This window comes from Heliangelus exortis, chromosome 26, assembly GCF_036169615.1.
Source record: "Heliangelus exortis chromosome 26, bHelExo1.hap1, whole genome shotgun sequence".
Classification (NCBI taxonomy): Eukaryota; Metazoa; Chordata; class Aves; order Apodiformes; family Trochilidae; genus Heliangelus; species Heliangelus exortis.
In genome coordinates this window covers 2,510,264-2,530,717 of record NC_092447.1, presented here as the reverse complement: position 1 = coordinate 2,530,717, position 20,454 = coordinate 2,510,264, and the positions used below count along the sequence as shown (strand labels likewise).

The following is a 20,454-nucleotide window of genomic DNA, read 5'->3' as shown; positions in this document are numbered from 1 at the left end:
GACACTGATAATGTCAGCTCTCCTTCTGACCCACTTTGAAGTCAGTGCATTTGATTTCAAGGGCAGAAAATCAAAGAGAGCAATAAAGGGCTTCCTGTGAGCATCTCTCCCAGCCACTCAGTGTGCCTGCTGGCAGGTGGGTGGCTGGGACAGGCTGGTAATCGAGGAAGCAACCATGTGTCTCCAGACCATATGTGGAGGGGAAGAGATGAGAAATTGCAATTTCTCTCCTTGTCCAAAGCCAGGAATGGTCTCCTGAGACAGGTTTGACACAAAGCAATTTCAAACCAATAAGTGCATTTTCCTGACCTGTGGGCAGGAGCCAAGGCTGTCCCTACCTGCTCACCAACCCCAGGCTGGTTGCAGCTCTGTAGAGGAAATACTTCCCAGCCTCCCCAGGTATAAGAAGTTGCCAGATCTGGTTATTTATCACCTTCCATTCCTACACTCTTCAAGACTATGTTAGGTTTTACTGAATTGCTGAAAAGCTGTGGCAATCTCTGACATCTTTATCAGTGGTGGCAGAAGGACAGTGGAGATGGGAAGGGAGACTGCGGGCACCCAAAGAGCACTGCTGTGTGCCTGTGGGAATCACTATAGCAACAGAGGAGGGGGACAGCCCTCAGCAGGCAGGCAGAATGCAACAGGGACCAGAAAAAAAAAAAAAAAACAACCAAAAAACCCCATCCCTGCATAGAGGGAACAAAAAACCCCACCTAAACCTGCCCGTTTAGAGTGTGAAATTGAACGCGGTGGAATAAAAATCTTGGAGGGGGGAAGGATAAAAAGAGCACTAATGGTTTCTTCTGGCTGTCATCAGGGATAAATCTGATGTACAATCAAGGACTTGGAGTGACTGAGTCCCTGAGAATGCAGCCAGGGCACAGTGTGTAATGCCTGGACCCACAGCCAAGGGAGGGGACATTGGATCCCACCTTCACTCAGGAAAGTGCTTCTTGTTCCTTCTAAGATGTGGGGAACTATTGACAACTTTCATCTCCATCTGCTCAGTTTTGAAGTTGGCTATCAAAACAAATGCTAAAAACTGCAGCAAGAGACCATTTAAAAATAAACATGATCAAAATAAAATCTCGGTTAATAAGACACAAAAAAAAGGAAAGCAAAAAGGTAGAAATGGAGTTGGAGGAAAAATAAACTATTGGTTTGATTGACAAATTTCAGAGCACTCAGCAGCCCTCCATGACTGCCTGATGGCAACAGGAGCCACAAGCAGGGAACACAAAGAAAGCAAACACACCAGCTCAGAGCTCACTGCTTCTACAGATACAGTCCTGGAAAGAGAGAGCAAACTATTTCCCCCAGAAACTCCATCAGTGGCAATTCCCCTCTCAGCAGAGCCCATTCCCAGTGTTGCTGCAGGGATTTTTACACTTTATCATCAGCCAACCCTTCCACCTGTATCATCCAGAGGAAGAAGCTGTATGTAGAGCTGTCACACTTGGGAACATTACCTTCTGCAGGATGGTGTGAGACATGGAGGCATTGGCATGTACAATGATGGTGGCTGTTTTGTCATCTCGGATCTCTTTTAGGAGAGGGGTGGGATCCCTGCTGTCATCCAGCATCCGAACTGAGAGTGTGTCCTTGGAAATCAGGAACTGCCGAAGCAACTTCTCCAGGTTTAAAAGGCCTTCAGATAAAAGGGAGAGAAAAAAACAAACAAACAAACAAAACAAAACACAGACACCTTTAAATTTCATGCTTGGTTCCAAAAGCACTTCCCCCATAGCCCATGGTTTTCCATGGTACAAAGTAGTCCTGCAGTTCCCTGTCTATGCTGCAAGGGGAAGGATTTGGGGCTGCAGCACAGGCTTGGGCCAGCAGGGAAAGGATGGAGCTACTCCAGCTGCTGTCCAGAAGAAAAAAGTTGGCACCAAAAGTGGCCTCTTGAGATAAGAGCACTGACACAAATTTGCTTGGGACCCCAGAGCCCAGACAAGTTCTCTACTACAAGTTCTCGCTGCATGTGGGGTTCTTCTGGCTCCTGGTGGTTGCTGGAGGAAGATTCCTCCTCCTAGGCTTTTGCCTTCCTAACTCCCAAACTCAGTGCCCTGATATGTTTTGGAGCTCTTGGAGCACTCTGATGGGGAGTTGCAAAATTCCCAGGGTATTTGTCCCTGGGGAGGGAAAACTACTGAGAGTCAGAGGTTATTGCCAGCACAGCCTCCTTGATGTCCAATAAGATGTCAAAGCTCCTGCTGCAGCTTTTCTTAATCAAGAAAACACATTTGATAGAGCCTGTCTCTTCTATCCAGATGCTGATTTTCATCAGCAAACCTCCTCCTGTCAGCTTTGATTGACCAGAGAGACCACCAGATGCAATCATTAGCAAGCCCAAGGGGACCAGCAGTTCTCTTTGGGTTTGTGCTGGTGCAATCCTTGAGCCTGACAGCTGGGAAGAGAAATGATGATGCCCATCATCCAGCCTTGCTCTTACACCCACCAGCACTGCTTCAAACATCTCCTTGTGTACTCAGGGCATTGCACAAGCTTCTTGACCCCCAGTGCCCTGGTCTTTTTCCCCTCTGACAATCAGAGCTTACATTGCAGCTCCTAGGAAGTGCCTGGGCACCCCTGCATTCATCTGTGGGTGCCTTTTTGGATCTTTGATTCCACAGAGAGCCTTCCACAGTGATTTCAGAGTGATTCACAAAGTAGCTACTTACTACACACCACAGTGAAATTGAGCCACATTATCTTATTCTATTCACCATTACATTGCACTTAGGCTGGCCTAAGTCCATTGACTTTGAGGGTCATTTTCTGCTTCTGCCAGGAGGAATTACAATCAGTCCCCAGAGGCTGTGACTCCTTACAGTGACAGGATGAGTGTGACAGGATAGGACCCAGGAGTCCCATCACACAGCCTTGTATTTAAACCAAAACAGCAAGGACTTTCCCTCCTGGGATCTAAATAATAACATCCCTCACAACAGCATTTCCTCACTGATGAGCAGACAGCTCACATGCTCCCCTTATTTGCCTCCAGAGAACCTTCCAAAAGCCCCAAGTGCCTCCAGATAGTTTTTTAAGGACTGTGTCTCGGAGCACTGCCAATCCTAAGGAAAAACAAGGGCTCGTGCTCCTTCAGGAACCTGGATTATACTTTTTCTGCACTTCTGTAGAGTCAAAGCATGGAGCATTTCAATCCTAGGTAAATAAGATCTGTCCTGAGAAAAAAAGACCAGAATACATGAAAGGCACCCATCCCACTGATCCCTGAAAGGACTCAGGTTGCACACCCCATCCTGAGTATTACCTTATCCAGGAGCACCAGGTTAAACCAAACCACACTGATTCAGTTTGGTGAGCAAGGTTCTGATCCAGTTACATGAAGAATGATATTGATCCCAGGCTGTGTTCAATGTGTGCATTCATGGCACCAGCACAGGGACAGAGCTGGGAGCTTGCTGCACAGCATGTAAGAAAACCCAATTATCTTTTCTTTCTTATTGCTTAAGGTTAAGGCTAGACAATGAAAAATTCCACACTAGAAGTAACGTAGAAGACCATTTGCATGATTTAATTGCATAATTCTGTGTCAGGTCCTCTGCTGAGCTCTACCTGAAGGCAATTTACTGATTTCACACGAGGATGTGGTCTCCTCAGAGTACATAAAGCGAAAAAAAAAAAAAAAAGGGCAAAGACACTTTCTTGTCCTTGTGCAGGCTTTGCCACAACCCTGCATTGCTGCACAGCTGGTGGGGTGAGGTTTGCCCTCGGGTGAGCTGGAAAGGATGCTGCCTTTCCTTTGTACCTGGCCCCATGGCCAGAGGCTGCTAAGCTCTTGCCAATGTCCCTCCAAGCTCTCACTGGATCCACATGGCCTTTCCAAAGCCCCTCCTCAAGGCTTGGTTGTATGGTAAACTCTATCATGAAATTATAAAAGCAAAATTAGTGCAGCCACCTGGCTCCACATTGACCTTAAAAAGCCCAGGACTGACTTTACTGTCTCTGACCAGAGGGATGCAGAGCCTGCTCCTGCCATGGTAGCAGAGTTATGCAGCAATGAATATGGTTCTGCTGAGGTGAATCCTCCAGCATCCAGATGCACAGGTACCAGCAGATGTATGGCTGCAGAGCCCAAGAGAGTGTGCAGTGTAGTGACCATAAATCAAGCCCTGCTTTCAGGCCACAAACTGCATGTGGGTTTGGGAAAAGACATCTTTCAGAAAGCTTTTGCTCGCCTAAAATAATCTCCAGAAATGAGGCTAAATCTTTTCTTTTTCCTTTTCAAAAAAAAAAACAACCCATCTGTGCAAACACAGCTCTCCTCAGATTGTCAAACAGAAGGCAGGCTCTCCACATCTCCTTTCACATCTCACAAACACCTCCCATGGGGTAAAGAGGGTGGAAAACCTGCCCCAGGTGGAGCATCCACTGCTTCAGGATGCTCTGCCCACAGCCAGGTGGGACAGAGACCCTGGGACCCCGCAGCTCTCAGGTGTTGTTGGGGTCCAAACACACAGAAGGAGAGAGAAGAGGAGGTCCTGGGGATGACTTACATTCAGCTTTGGCACAGATGAGGCAGGCAGTGGTGCAGTTAAAGAAATTGAGGATTCCTGCCACGGCCACGCTGATGTCAGTGTTGCTGGGGTGGAGGTTGAGGGTGGTGAAACGCTGGAGCTGCAGCTTCAGGAACTCCTCTGGTGCCACTTTGAAATGAGGGACCTAAGCAGGGAGGAGGGAAAGAAAACCCCATTAAAGAGGAAAAAGAAATAAAACCAAAGCAGATCTCTCCATAAAGGACCTTTGGTGTGAAATGCACAGCAAGCAGAAAGTGAAGTATCCCAATAAAAGTGCAGAAGCACCACTGGAGGGAAGAGAGGAGGGTGGGGTTTGTGCAGTAGCAGAGGAAAATAATTATCACAGCAACAAAAAGCCACGGGAAGGGATGGATCAGGAAAAATCTTGCTGAGCCACTCAGGCAACAGGGGCTGTGATTGCTGTACAGGAAACCATTCCGGATGAGTTCAGCCCAATTAGCTTGGGCACTAATTGTCACTGGGCTCACACTTTATTTCAGGTTTGCTGCCTGGGTCAGTAGAGATGCTGCTTTGCAGGCAGGTAGGGAGGAACAGAGCCTGTGCTGGAGACCATCAGACCTTCTCTGCGTGCTTGGGGGATGAAGTGCTACAGCTCTGCCTCCAGTACTGATGTGTCAGAGGGTAATTAGGAGAGATGAAGGGAAGAGCAAGAGGAGACTGCACTGGCAAGGCTCAGGAGAGGGAGGAACAGATGCAGCAGCCAGAAGCTTTGGGCTTTTTTGCTCAGCAGAGAGGCAACAGGTGGGGCAAGCTCCAATGGGACTGTAATGGGGAGTCCTGATAATGCTGAGTTTGTCACTGAGTAGCAGGTGGGAGTGGGATGCCCATTCCCAGGGAATCTGGGAAAGGGGGAGCAGGGCAGACAGCCCCAGGGCTCCCTCCCAGGCAGCTTTGCATACAGGGAGTGGGTGGGCAGAGCAAGCTCAGACACTAGGGGTTCAGCTAAAAAAGGGGAAGGAATATTGTTTTCCTTTTGCTGAGTGAATTATTTAGAAGAAATAGAAGACAGAGAAAAGGAAACATCTGCTTTGGCTTCATTAGAGGAGTGTCAGGTTCTCTTTTCCTCTTTATTAGTCCTTCTGGAAGCTATCATCCCATGTCTCCCATCTCTCTCCTCCTGGGAAAGGCTATTAGTAGGGTGTGATGGCTGCTTACTGACACTATAAGCTGTTTGTTTAGCAATCAGAAAGTTAAAGAGTATTAAGCTGCTATCTTTCTTGATTTCACTCCACAGCCTTCACCAGGGGCTCTGTTAACAGGAGAGAAGCAAACTGGAAGCAAAAGGCAAATTCCTTTAACCAGAGCAGACAGGGCAGCTCCAGGACAAGTGTGGTGATCACTGTCTGGAATCTGAGACCTGCAGCAACAACCACTCCCAAAGAGAGAGAGATGCAGACAGAGGTGAAGGCAGCCCTGGTTCAGACTTCACATTCAGTCCCAGAGCCTTCCTCTCTTTTCCAAGAGCTCTTTCCCAGTGCAACATCCCTCCCCAGAAGGAAATCTTTGGGCCAGACTCGCTGTTGGGATAACACAGGATCCAAAGGTCCATCCCCCAGCTTTAGCACAAGTTGTTCTACAATCAGTGGGAAAACAGGGTCACTCTCCTTCACCTGATGGGTGGCAGAAATATAATGGCACTGGCTGGGTTCTGTACCAGATTTAACACAGCAGCACCAACTGGAGCTCCTGTGATCTAAATCACAGGGAGTTTCTGCAGGTTTACATCACGAGGAGGGCAGCTGAGATCAAGCTTGACAATCAAAAACCTCAGAAGAGCACAAGTACTCACCTTTCATTTCTTAAAAAAAGAATTGAAGGGACTTAGATCAGAGACTCAGCCTGAATATGATTTCCAGGGGAAAAACACTTGCAATCTGTTCCTGCAGATTTGTCTTTTGTCTGGGATGGAGCACATGTCTGGGACATTTAACTGGAGAAAACACTACAAAATACTCTCAAGAGACCCATCCTGCTGTAGGCCAGAGCACTGGGTCTAAAAGATCTCTTCAATACTTCTGATTCTCAGGGAACAAAGAATGGCAGTCACTTGTGAATGCAACTTATTTACAATGCTCAGTGTCAGGCATTCCCCTCCTTGGAGGCTGGGCTCCAGAGAGAGTCTACTAAATGACTGAGCCAGAATGTTATCTGGCTTTAAAGGGATGAACTATGAAAAGAAAACTCAATTTCTTCTCCCTGGAGCAGAGCCAGATCAGCGTAAGATGGTTCAAGGCTTACAAAATCTTAAGCCAGGCACACAGTCTGGACAAAGATAAGAAGGGTTTGCACTGATGGAGCAGCAGCACCCAGAAAAGGGGTGCAGCTTTCCAACTATGTGCACAAAGTCACATCACACCCAGTGCATCTTAGCCAAGGATGTCCCAGAGTGCCAGAGGCAGGAAGCTCCCTGCCCCAGGCTGATGGAGGGAATGCAACATTCCTGCTCTGCCTTGCAGCTGGGACAGGAGGACAGAATTCCCTGGGGATGAGGTAGCTCGTGGACATGAGCTGGAGGAGGTTTGGGGAACAAGAGTGGAAAAGGAGAGGTGTGCACACACAAATGATGCTGGAAACAGAGCACCAGACTTGAACAAGAACAAGGACAAGACTTACTCCAGCACGAGGCATTTCCACTCACCTCTTTCTCCCCACAGATATTGCTGATGATGGAGCTGGAGGCTGGGCTTGAGGAAGGTCCCAGGACACCTACCACTCCTTTGGGGAGAATCTGGCACACTGCAGGCACCAGAGAGAGAAAACATGCATCAGACTTCATCCTCAGTTCCCAGCTGAAGACAGTACCTGCTGCAGCCTCAGGACACCCTCTTGTCTCCTTCACACAACTTTCCCTCTGCCATAAATTTCCCCTCAAAATCTCTGTTACCTCTGGAGCGTTTTCACCCTGCCTGGGACACCTCCTCTCCATCTTTTCCCACCTTTCCTGCACACTCCTCAGAGCCTTGGTAGCCTCCTCTCTGACCCAGAACCAGGGTCTCTCTCTCTGAGCATCACTTTCTGGCCCCATCTGCTATGCTTGAGAATAAGACTTTAACCAAAGTTGCTGGAAGATGCAAAACACAGCAGTGACCCGGCTCCAAAGCATCATCTAGCAGCAAACAAACTTGTGGGATTTTTCTGCCCTAATAATAAGGTTCATATTACTTTGTTTAATTTGGTTTTGTGTTGCTTTGTTGGGTTGGTTTGTTTGGGGCTTTTTTGTTTTGTTTGTTTTTCTGGAGGTAGTTAATCTGCTGGCTCCCTGCCACCCAGTTTAGCAGGACAATAAAAACACCCTGACAAAACCCAAGTTAAATCTCTTCCCTCAGGCAGTTAAACTGCAACCTTTTGTCCTTTTAATTCACAGCACAAATTCAGCCAAATGGCACTCCAAGGACTACCCCAGCTGGTGGTGTCACCTCCCTGCTGCCATTCCTGGATCCCCAGGCTCCAAAAAAGCTCAACATGTCCTGGCCTTGACTTATTCTGAACCACCAGACCTGAACCTCAGCCCCACCACACACTCAGCTCTTTTCTCCTGGGACAGACAAAGCCACATTTGCTCTGCTGGAGTCAGTGATTGCTTTCTGAAGAAAGAGGATACCAGGGGGGAAAAAAAAAAAAAAGGCACCACAACTCCTTATCAGTTCTGGCAAGAGCAAGCACACAGCATTTTCATAGGTAAAAACTAAAGCAGCCTATTGCAAAGCTGAGATTCTCAAGATAGTGCCTCTCCAGTATCAAATGGCTGTTTCAGAGCAGCATCCTCATGCAGGTCCCTGCCTGACACGCCAGACAAGCTTTTGTGAGGGTTGTAACAAGTTATCTGACTTCAGCAGCCAGGAAAAGAAGCTGGAAAAATTCAAACCTGAACATATTTTTTGTGGTGAAGGGAATTTATAACAAAAACTGCCATATTACACCTCAGGGCAGGTTTTCCAGGTTTTCTACCATCTTCGAGTCTTTAAATCATGGCTGGTGGTGTGATGAGACCTCATCCTGCACTTTTATTAGAAGAGTGTGGGGATGAGGGTAGCATTCACCAGAGGGATGGCTCCAGTCTGTTTCCTGCAGAAAATCAGGTGGTCATCCCTTGCCTCAGACTTCAGAACTCTTCACAGCCTCACATCTGGAACACGAGGCCAAAAAACTGAAGACTGAGTCTGTCACTCTGGGGAGCTGGTTTCATGTTACTGGGTCCCTATAGATACTGATGGCTCTGACTTCTTGCCCAAATGATATGCAAACATCTTCTCCTGGGTTTTCCTTCCCCCCCTGCTCTCTCATCTTCCACCATCTCAATTCACTACAGAACAAGTGACATTTTTCTGCGGCATCTTCAAAGGAATCCAGCCCTTGCTTTCCCTCTCTGCTTAAAAATTTACAGGCACTTACACTTCTTCAGAAGATCCTTTTAAGTATGAGCACCAGTGATTTGAAACCCCCCCCCCCACGATCTCAGCATCCCTCATCAGTCCCTCTCAGGTGCAGCAGAGCTTTTGGGTGCTCTGCAGTTCAGCAGCTGGGAAGAAGGAGCTGCTCCAAGTTCTTTTTATCCACAGGTTGTCAGGGCAGGAGTTCTGGGAGGGAATTTTGTTGTGCACGCAGGGGAAAGTTTACTGAGCACTTTCCCATTCATCTCTGGTATGGAGAACAAGAAGTGGGTGAAGTAGTCATAGCAACAGAGTTGCAACTACTGTCAGAAAAAAAAAAAAAAACAAAACCTGGTTTGTCACTCCAAGGGTGAAACATCCTGTGAAATTAAGGAAAATGAATGAAAAAAAGGAAAAGAGGAAAAAAAAAAATAATAAAGTGGAGCTGCCTGAAGCAAAGGTTTCAGTTTGGAAAGCTTCTCCTGTGATCCAAAGACATTTCTGGATCCAGCAGAGTATCTGATGCTGTCAGGGAGGAGCCATCATGGGCACAGCACTTGCAGGGATAGAGAAATATCAGCCCTGTACCAAAAACTCATCCCCTAGAACCTCACAAACCATAACCACAGATACTGGGGTAGCCCCTGCCCCACGGTCTCTTCATACTTCACCACGGAAGCTTTAGTGCAGGACACACTTGTGATTGCTTCAGACCCTGATATCTCTGCCCAAGATGATGTCTGATTTTTATGTTTTTTTAGACTTGAGTGCCTCAAGGAATACTGGACATTAAAGTGACATCACATTAATAACCTCTTTATCGTGACATGGGGTGTGGGTACTACTGGTTGCCTTTGACTTGAAGGCCTGAAAATGCCTCAAATCTCCCATTCCAGCCACTTTTATGCACTGCCTGCACTCAGCTGCTCTGAGTTAATACCCTTTGAGGACAGTGTGAAAAAAACAAAGCAAACAAAACCCAAACAAGCAAAAACACCCCCCCAAGAACACACAACCAAAAAACCCCAAGCAAACAAAAACAACAACAAAAACCCACAAAAACCACACCAAAAAAACAAAACCAAACCAAACAAAAAAACCCAAAAACAAGACACAGCCTTAGCAAAGAGATCTAACTCTTGAAATACTTAAATTTTTGGAAAGGAAAGACCCCAGGGTCCCCCTGGTCCCCTGCTTTGGGTGACATCCCCGCTGCCACCACACGGGGGCGACACTGAGCGGTGCCGCTCGCTGCCTGCGCACGGACCCGCCCGGTTCCGTCCGGATGCTCCATCCCGGTACCTCCATCCACGCAGCTTTTGGCTTTGCCCAGAAACTGGGAGGAGGTCAGGGGCTCCTGTTCCTTGAAAGGGTGGAATCTGGAGCTGGGAGGTGGCCCTCGTGTGAGCGTTCCATGCGGAAGGATGTGGAAGGATTCTCCTTTCCTACTCGAGGTCTGCCAGACCCAGTGAGTAAGGGTTGTGTTCAATGGTTTTCCTAAGTGTGTGTAGGAGCTAAGTGAGGTCTGGACATGCAGGAAAAGATGGGGATAGGTGCTTATTTTTGGAAAAGGAAAAGCACAGCAACAAGTGAGGAGCTCTGGCATTAGACACCTGTGTACATCCACTTGGTCACAGGCAGTGTCTTCCATCTCCTGGGATCTCAGGGCACTTGGAAAGCATTCCCATGGAGTCTCCCTGTTCTAAGCATGGCTGAAAGGGCTCTGGTGGGAGCATTCACCCCCAGTGCAGACCAGAGCATCTCTTCCACTGCATGCAGATACCTGGTACAGAATTTTCCAATAGCGTGCAAGGATTCCTGCCTCTAATTGAAAATAAATGAGCACGGACAGTATGCAATTTCCATCAGCATTTCCATGATTTCAGAACATATCAGAGGATCATGAATGATGGGGACTGGTCAGGACAGGACTTCCATACAAAAACAGCAAGTGCATAAGCAGAGCTTTACAGAGATTGCATCCTGCACCATGGCTTCAAGACTGCTCCCTGCAGCATCCTTGATGCTTCTTGACAAGAGCTGGCAATGAGATCAGGCTTAAAGGGGAAATTCAACAGGATCACAAAAACTGGGGGACACTTAATTGGACATTTGAGCTACTGTCACTGAAAGGATGTATCAGGCACTTTGAAATATTGGTGTGAATAAAGGAAAAATTAAAAATCCCCCAGTGGCTCACTCACTCTGACTGCTGACCTGCCCTGAGATGTTTGGATTAACAACAGAAAGATGCTTAAAAGGTTGCTGAGGCAATAGGGGACGGGGTGACAAGCAGAAAATCAGTCCCTTCCTGGACATCAAAAGGAATTAGATGTTTTAGATAAAGACATGATTAAACAAGTAATTTTGGATCTCTCTGAAAGGAGCTGTAACATAAAACACAAAGAGAGAGCAGGCTTTACTTCTAACAGAAAAAATAAAATAAAAAAAAGCTCTAGCCCCAAACTTTCACTGCAAACTCATTTCAAACCACAGGACTTTACAGATGTTGCATACAGGAACAGCCAAGGCTTGTTTTCACTCACATATAAAGCTGAAATGGCATCAATATGGTTACAACAGACTCATATTTTACCTCCTGTAGCAATTGTGATTTTGTGAACCCCTACTAGTAAGATGCCTCGCAGTCAGGAGGGGAAAAAAAAAAGCAAAATAGCTGAATGCCAAAAGAAAAACTATTAAAAAGTCTTCTCTTGGAACACTGATCATCCATGGAGCATCACTATGGGTGTAATCACTGTGTTCCTGGGTGGGTCAGCTGAGCATGCTGGCTGTGATATTTAAGGGTGATTCAAAGGGTGTGAAATTTGAGAACAGCATTAAACAGATGTATAACAGCTTTGCAGTCATAGGTTAACACTTCTAAACTGCTTTTATTAATATAACATGTGATAACAAATACCAGTGCCACACTAAATCTGCGAAGTCAGAGATCTAAAAGCCATGAAAGCCTTGAAATGTAAGTTAAAGGATCTGATTCTTCTACCAGTATAAATCAAGAACAACTTCAGAGACATTAATAGCAGAGCCATGAAGAATCCAGATTTTTTCTTTTGTAAGTAATGCTTCAAGACATTTTTCCCTCTGAAGAAAAGGCAAATAACATATTCCAAAATTACACTAATACGCTCACTTTGCCAAAATCAAATCAGGTTGCTCTGATTTCTACACTTCACATTCTATAAGTAAAAGTAAAGAAAATAAAGAAAATCACTCTGAGGTGAAAATTCAAAGTGGAAGATTGCCTCTTCCTCACTTATCCCATTTCCATGTTCCCCACAAATAACATGTTTGCTGAAATCCACAATTTCTTGCATAATACTTTCTTCTCAGCAAATGGCTATTCTTCTGCTTGAAAAACATTACAATAAAAAAAAATTCTGAGCAGTGTTACAGGGGTCTGAGAGAGAAAGAAATCCTGCTTGTGATCTTTATTGCAGCTCTGGGGTCACTTGGCAATCAAGCCTCTTTCTTGAGTGAAGTTAAATAACAGAAACACTGCTGCATGCACAAGATTTATGAGAAAGTAAAAAAGGATGGAATGCAAAATGCTACTGGTTCTCCCAAAAACACAGAAGGCTCAGGCAAGCAAGCAGTCCTCTCATCTCCTAGGAGGCTCACTGGGAGAATTGGGATGCTTTCAGGGACAGACTGGGAATGTACTTTTTGGAAAGACAGACTTTTCCAGCCTGGATTTGCCCTATTGCTGTGCTGGTAAAGCAGGATGTGCAGAATCCTGCACAGATGGGAGAGACCAAGAAAAATTTTAAAGAGATGAGGGATCCAAAAAGGCAGAGAACTGCCATTTTAAACAGTCCCTGTGATGCTGCATGAGATTATCTCAATCTAGACTGCCTCATGGGTGACAGACTCTATAAATAGATGTACAGGTACTTGCTGAAATGCACTTTGTTAACTGAACGCTTCTATAAATAATGCAAATGCTAATTCAGGAAATGAAGGAGAGATCTGCTGATCTCACAGCCCTATGGAGCCTCTTCTGCCAGATATCCAGAGCCCTGTTCCTGAGCAGCACTGGGTACCCAGCTCCATGAGGCTTCCAGGGCACAGGGATGCTCAGTGCTGTGCAGGACAAACACCAGAGCTGTGGGATACACCAGCCCTCTGCCACACCTTGGGCTTCCCTGCAGATTACAAAGGTTTGGAACAGGGAACCATTGGGGAACAAATTTTAAATCCCTATTATTTCAAATGTCAGCTTGTAATAAAAAAAATTACAGTCCTCCCCTGAACTCTACAAGTCAGCTGAAAACTTATTGTAAAGGGAAGCTATCCTATTCTGAAGGCTTTTCCCTCTTACAGGGAGAAGCTATTATAGATCTTTTTTGGTTTCTTTCACTCAGGCTCCCGAGAGGCCTGTGGGACACTGGCCATCAATTCCTTTTTTCTGCATCAGAAGTGCCTGACTTGTTGAACTTCTCAAGGAACACCCACAGCATAGACTTGATGGCATTAAGGGATTTTAAAGCAAAGTGGAAAACACACTGCTCTTTCCAAATTAGCTCTTTTTAATATATGATTTTAAACACCACTTAAAAACTTCCCTTTGTGTAAGCAATTCCACTGCCAGCCCAATGCACTGAAAGAGCTATCATGCTTGCTGACACATGCCATTCCGTGGGGTTTTAAAAATAACCTAATTGCACAGAACTTGCTCAGAGCCTCTTATTTGCACACCAGTAAATACTTCACAAAGGAGCATCCCCTCCTGTATCATTACCTCTGCTTATTGACACACAGATTAACAAAAATAATTTGTCCCAAGCCAACGAGCTGGTGGTGACAAAGCTTATTGAGGAGCCAGATCCTTTCAGTGCACACCGGGGCTAAACCTTCACATGAAGACTGGTTTTAATTTTTAATTTTTAAGCACTCCCCCTCAAGAACAGAGGAAGGACAAGCTCCGTGGAGGGGTACTCACTGGTTTCTGCTGTCTCATACTCGCTGTCTCTCAGCAGCTCAAAAATGTCCACCTCCACCTTGGCTTTCCCCACCCTCTCAGGTGCACGGTTGATGCGGTTCTTGGCCAGGGTGATGGAGAGCCTCTCCCCTCTGCTGCACTCCATGGGGTCATCCAGGATGGCAGCTGCAGGAAAAAAAGAAAAAAAAAAAGGTGTCAGCAGCAGTTAGGGCTTGGCAGGGACTCAGCCTGGCTCCGTGCATCCTCCCCTATGTCTCCCAACCCCACTGCCACCCAAGCAGCTGCTGCATTGGTGCTTCTGCTCTTGCTGCTGCTATTGTTAGCATTATCCATCCTTCCTTCCTTCTTTCCTCCCTCCCACTCAAGGCCTTTCCTGCCGCTTCGCCCACCTCCCAGGTCTTGCCAGACATGTGGGTGGTGAAATCTCTGCAGCAGTGGCTGTGTTACCTGCTGCTGTGCTGCTGCACAACTTGGCCACCCACCCTGCCTGGTCCTGCCAGAGCCCAGCACCCACCTCCCCTCTCACTCAGGGTACTCCCAGAAAGGGACATCCAGCTGTGCAGCTCCCATCCAGCTGTGCAGCTCCCATCCAGCTGTGCAGCTCCCATCCAGCTGTGCAGCTCCCATCCAGCTGTGCAGCTCCCATCCAGCTGTGCAGCTCCTATCCAGCTGCACATTTCCCATCCAGCTGCCCCTTCCCAAGAGGGGAAGAAGTTCCCCAGAGAGCCTTAAGTTTGTTCATTTGAGAAAGCGTTGGTACGGTGCTGATGGGTGGAATATTTCAGGAAGAGCGTGGGCAGCCGTGGGTGGGAAGGGACAAATATTTTTCAAACAGCAAACACTTGACTCTTGAACTCAGCTCCTGGGCCTGCCCACTCAAATCTGCGTTAGGCAGAGGGAGATGGTGTGGGGTATTCTTTTTATTTCCTTGATGGGAGGCAAAAAGGAAGTGGAGCGGAGCACAAATCACAGCGTTTCATTACGAGCTGCCCCAAATTCTGCACCCCAGTGAGTTTAGCCTGCCTGCCAGGAGTTCTTCTCTCAGGAAGCAGCTGTTCAGTTGTACCTGGGGAAAAGCAGCACTGATTTTTCGTGGGTATGTTAGAAATGCACCAATGCTTGTCTTTCCTGCCCCAGAACCACTCCAAGGGGCGTGATGCCGTTCAGACCTGAATTCTCCCTGATGCCACTCAGGTAGAGTCCCAGCTTCACACCAAATTAAGTGTTTGTTAACCTGATTGACCTTGTATTCTGAAGATATTCACTCAAGAATTCCTTCTCTTCCTACTTTTTCCCAGTTAGGGGAGCTGAACCAAATTAAATCCCGACAAAGAAACACCCAGCCAATTCCTGCATGATATGCACAGACATCTTGGTGAATATTCCCAGACTTCCAGGCAACACCATCTCCTCTGCTCTCTGAAGACACAAGAGCCATCACTATGGGCAAAGCCAGGGCAGTTAATCAAAAGGTTGTGCTTTCCTCCAAGGCCAGAAGCAAGGATCACAGGTTTTTCAGACATCAGTAGGGCTGGTGACTTCTCTTAATTATAAAGAAACTGGGAGACAAACCCAAGACGTGCCCCAGCAAGCAGCTTGCTCAGCTCATCCCTTCTCTAGGAAAGCAGCAGCAGAGAGAGAAGAAATTCCTGTTCCCAGGAAAGGGTAAAGCAATGCACTGAATCTGATGAACATCACAAAATGCTGCTTACGTTCCAGGTGCTGACACAGAAAAATTAAAGATCAATGGTGAGGGAGTGTATGTCAGCAGTCTTAGATTCATTATTTTCTAATTTAACACTTCAAAATCACTAAATTGGACAACTTAAAAAAAAAAAAAAAAAAAAGTCTTTTTTTCATTTTTTACTTCATCAGTTTTCAAACAAAGTTCACTTCCACTAGTGTACAGTTAAACACATTTTAAAAATAAGAGTCAAACCTCTCTATTCAGGGTGGGGTTTTGCATTTTTATTTTGTGGAAATTTTGAAAACTTCAAAAAAGGAAGAGAAAAAGGAAAAAAGCAACCCTGAAACCAGACCCCCTCTTCCCTAAGCAGCTCTGATTTCACTTGCATTTTGGGAAGCTAGTTAGTGTTACCAAATATCAAACCAGATCAGACTAGGTAATGAGGCTGAACTAATCATTATTTATTATAGCTAGTGGATGAAAAAGGTCATTGAATGTTTAAAAAAGTTGGTTTGCAAACTTCATGTCTCGGGACACAGTGCAGAAGCTCATCTAATAGCAGCATCATTAGGTATGAATTAAATTCTTTACAGAAATTCCCTTTCATCTATTTCTTCCTGTTAAATATGGGAAGATGCATAAAGTAAATCTTTAATCCTGAAAACCTACAGCAAATCTTTGAACTTTGTTGGCATCAAAAATCCCTTCTATCTTCCTGGCCACAATAAATGTCTCCAAACAAGACTGTTTTCTGTTTGAATGATGAGAAAAAAGATTTCACAGGGAGTCAGGAGCACCTGAGTCTCTGATTCCCAAATTGGGGATGTTCAGGACTGCACAGGGACTGAAAGCCAAACAACTTCAAGTTTATTGTGAAGCATCTGCAGCATTTCCTCAGTAACAGCAGCACGAAAGGCAGATGCTCAAACTCTTCTGCTTTTCTCCCCTTACCCTGGAGAAGCTTCTCCAGGAGGAGGAAGGACATTCATTTCTCACCCCAAAGGAGTCCTCCTCCTTTTCTGATACAATTTCAGGCTTTACCACATATCACTACTTAATTCATGACCCAGCCAAGATCTAATGAAGTAGCATTATTCTAACAATAACAGGGAACAGATGTTACCAGGAGGTTTATACACTGCTACAACAGTGTTCAGCTGACCTTTACCTCTTCATTTTATTTAGTTTTATTTCCTCTGATTCTTTCTGTACCATTGAGATGTAAAGCCTTATTCAGGAGCACGATTACCATCTCCACTTCAGTGGCTTAAAGATGTAGATTTAGCAAAGCATTGGCTTAGTAAATGTGGTATTTCACTGTTCATAACTGTCCCTCCAAGTTAAAAAGATATAAAGCCATCTGTAATATCTCCTAAGTATCTCCTCTGACAGGTTAAGATCACACCTACAGCCTCGTCTGATTTATACTGTAAAAACAGTCCTCAAATCTATGTTCCTGGGATGAAGGGACTCTCAAATTAGAACTGGAACCTCAGTTCAAGCAGATTTAGACACACAGAAAAGCCAACAGCTACCACTGGAGCTGCTCAGCCCTGTGTCACAAAACCAGGAACCCTTCAGATCCAGAAACCTTTGCTGCTCTCTAACACCAACATCCTGCTTGGGAGCATCATCCTCAGGAGATGCTTTGGGGTGGGGGGCATCACCCCAGACCTCCACATCTCCCTTTCTCCTCCTTTTATCAGCACAAACACATCTGCAGCTGCTCCTGACTGCAGGAACCCCAAACAGGCTCAAACCCCACAAGGCTCCTTTGAGGGGCAGAAGCTTCAGAGCAGTTTCAGGCTTGCACATTTCCCCTCTGCTGAATATAGTACCAACCCTTCAGGCTGTCAATACATTAAAGGATAAGAAATTTGCAAACTTCCTCATTACAGGGCTGTCAAGCATAGCTCCAGTGGAGAAACAGGTGGGATTGCATTTCACATTCTAATCTCTGAAGTGCTGCTTAAAAATAAAATAAAAAGTCGTCAATAGGCTGTTACTTTGAGAGGAAAGATGATCTCACCAAGGGAAAGGGAAAAAAATCGAAAAACATAAACTCTCCTTCACAAAGAGATTTGATAATGTTTGTCTGATCAGTGTAGCAAAGGGCTATTTATTGCTCTTGGCCAATATTTGAAATCTGCATTAAAATGGAGCTTCCCTCTCCTTTCTGCTATTGAGAGAAAGTGAATTCAGGAGAGAGAAGGGAAGACACAATACAAAGAGCTGAGGGCTTTAGTTTCTGCTGCTTGAAACACAAGCTCTCTTTCCCCTCCTTTAGTAATTGCTTTGTGTACATAGAATCAGAATAATTTTCTCTGAGTAAGACCAGGAATTTCTAGGAAGACAGAAAATGCTGTCAACACTTCCCTGTCCTCCCTGAGCCTGCAGCAGTGACTTCCTGGCAATCCTGCTCTCCCCATCCCAGTGCCTGCACCCTTGGCATGAAGACAGAAGAAAAAGAGCACAAAGGGATGAGGAACTGGTCTGAAATGAAAATGCCCTGTCCAGAGCTGACTAATGCAATCTGAAGTCATCATCCCCTGCAAAAGCAGGGCAGCAAACTGAGGTCCCTTCAAGCCAAGAGGAAAACTCCTACATTTTTCCACAGCCTTGAGGCACGCTGCAACCTTGGGTGATGTCCTGAGCTGTGAATCCAAATGGTGTGTTTGGAACCAGATAAACCCCATCTAATCCCCTGAAAAGCCTGTCAAGAGATGTCTTGACAAAAAAAAAAAAAAAAAAAAAAAAAAAAAAAAAAAAAAAAAAGAAGAGAGGAAAAAGCAGAGAGAAAGAAGAATGGCTGATTCCCTGGGAAAGGGAACAAGAGGGGCTCCATCTCTCATGGGCAAGGTTTTAGAGACAGAAAAGGGAAGGAGTTGAAGGTCTAATTCTAAAAAAAATGGAATGACAGGAAGGCATGGTGGGACACCTTTTTCTGAAGGTATCCCAAGAGCCATGGACACTTCAGGGATGTTGTTACCAAGGGAACACAGAAGCAAATGAGCACCAGGAGGGAAGAAACTCCTGGGAGTGTCAGAAATCTTCCAGCACAAAAGCAGGGAATTCCAGCCACTCAAACCTCTTTCTGCTCACGTGTACATGGGGTGGGGTGGTGGTTTCTCTTTCCCTGAAGTTCTGCTCTCAGCAGGAGGTATTCATAACCCTAGTGCAGATTTTCTGCATCTCTGAGAAGCCTGTCTGTCAAAAAGGACTGAGATTGCCAGGGAATTCAAGCTACAGGATGGACATATCCTCATATCCACACCAGGTCAGTCTAAGTGTCTAAATCTTCTTTTCTTAGGAAACCAGCCAAAAAACACTGACGTAAGTTGGGAACATTGTTTTCTTGTCTGTCTGTTGTTTCTGTAATGGCACGTTGAGTTTCCAGAGGAACTTTTTTCTGCCCATTTTGATGGTCCCAGGTGACTGGCAGCAGCTGTGGTCTTTAGGAAGAGAGCACTGGGAAGCCCTGGTGGGGCCACTAAACTTGGCAAGGCCAGGAAAGAAGCAAGAACTTAATTAAGTCAGTGGAGAATATAAACACAAGAAAAATAACCACACAAACCCCAAGTGCCACTTCCAGGCAAACAAAAAGAATGAGGACGGAAGAAACATTGTGTAAAATCGTAAGCTAAAAAATAAAAATAAAAAAAAAAAAAAAAAAAAAAAAAGAAAAAAAAAACACCAAATGGGAAAAGTCCACTAGGATTTATAGTTATAATCATAGATTTGAGAGATGGCAATGCACAACACAGCAGTGGGACTCTGTGTTCTGGATTCACAGATTCTAAGCTTTTGCTTTCACCTGTATGGAGAGCTTACAAGTAGTTTGCACCAGCTCTGCTCTTGTTACAAATCATTAGCCACTGCTACCACTACAAATCTCTAAAAGATGGATCCAAGGACAAGGACCTTCCGTGCTGGGTATAGATCCCAGATATGACAATTGCTTTGAAGATAGAAGACAGACAAATGATAGGTGGAATGATGGATGAAGAACAGAGGCACAAAGAGATAAACCCTCAAGGCTTTTCCAGACCACAAATAGCAACAGAAGAGAGTTAATATAGCAAGAAATTTCAGAAAGCCTTGTTTAGCACCTTAGCCACTTGCTGCCACTGAAACTTGACATTTCTGCTTCAGTCTACAGGTATCCAAGTGCATCACAAAAGCCAAGTGAGCTTCTGGGAGACAGGAACCTCCAGAAGAGGCAGCATGTTAAAAGAAGTGTATATAAAGCTAACCAAAGACCAAAGGCAATGCTAGAAGGCTGAGCACAGCATGGATGGAAGATTCAGGCTGTGTTTGGAGCCATGAGAGTCAGTGCAGAGGGTCAGGTCCTACAGGACAATTCAGAGCACCCAAACTGGGTGCTAATTTGTCCCCAACAAGCTGTCCTTTAGAGTCACTGCCCTGCAGGCACCTGCTCCATAGGAAATCTCATTTCTACCTCACCCCATCTCCCAGGGGTTGGGGTACAGATGTGCAAGGGAAGAGACTGTGGCCTAAAGAGGAAGAGATGAGCAGAGAGAGGCTGAGGAGATGGAGAATAAGGGTGGGAAAAGGTGAGACTGGGAACCTCCCCCCCTGTGGCAGAAGATTCTCCATGGAAGAGTTGGATCCAATGATAAAACAAGGACACCTGAGCCCTTCACTCCTCTGCCTCTGGATTGTTTTCCTCTCTTTGTTCTACTGGTAGAACAAGAAACTTTTCCTGCTGAGTCACACTGCAATTAGATGATGCTAAAGAGCTGCCACACCAGATGTGGAAGCCCTTCAGATCCAATATCCATCAATCTACACAGCCTCTATTTATTTATTTTTTGCCACTCAGCCGTCAGCAATTTAATAGGTTGC

The 20,454-nt window shown here is 45.7% G+C and overlaps 1 protein-coding gene across 1 annotated transcript in view; it reads right to left on the bottom strand.

Annotated features, from left to right (window-relative positions):
* The window catches only part of GRIK4 (glutamate ionotropic receptor kainate type subunit 4), a 173,977-nt gene that overhangs the window by 54,366 nt on the left and 99,157 nt on the right, over positions 1-20,454 (bottom strand). Inside the window, exons 3-6 of the mRNA XM_071769043.1 lie at positions 13,902-14,066; positions 7,207-7,304; positions 4,527-4,692; positions 1,473-1,651 (exon numbers count right to left, since the gene is read on the bottom strand). Coding sequence (XP_071625144.1) covers positions 1,473-1,651; positions 4,527-4,692; positions 7,207-7,304; positions 13,902-14,066 — 608 coding nt within the window. The remainder of the gene's footprint in view (positions 1-1,472; positions 1,652-4,526; positions 4,693-7,206; positions 7,305-13,901; positions 14,067-20,454) is intronic.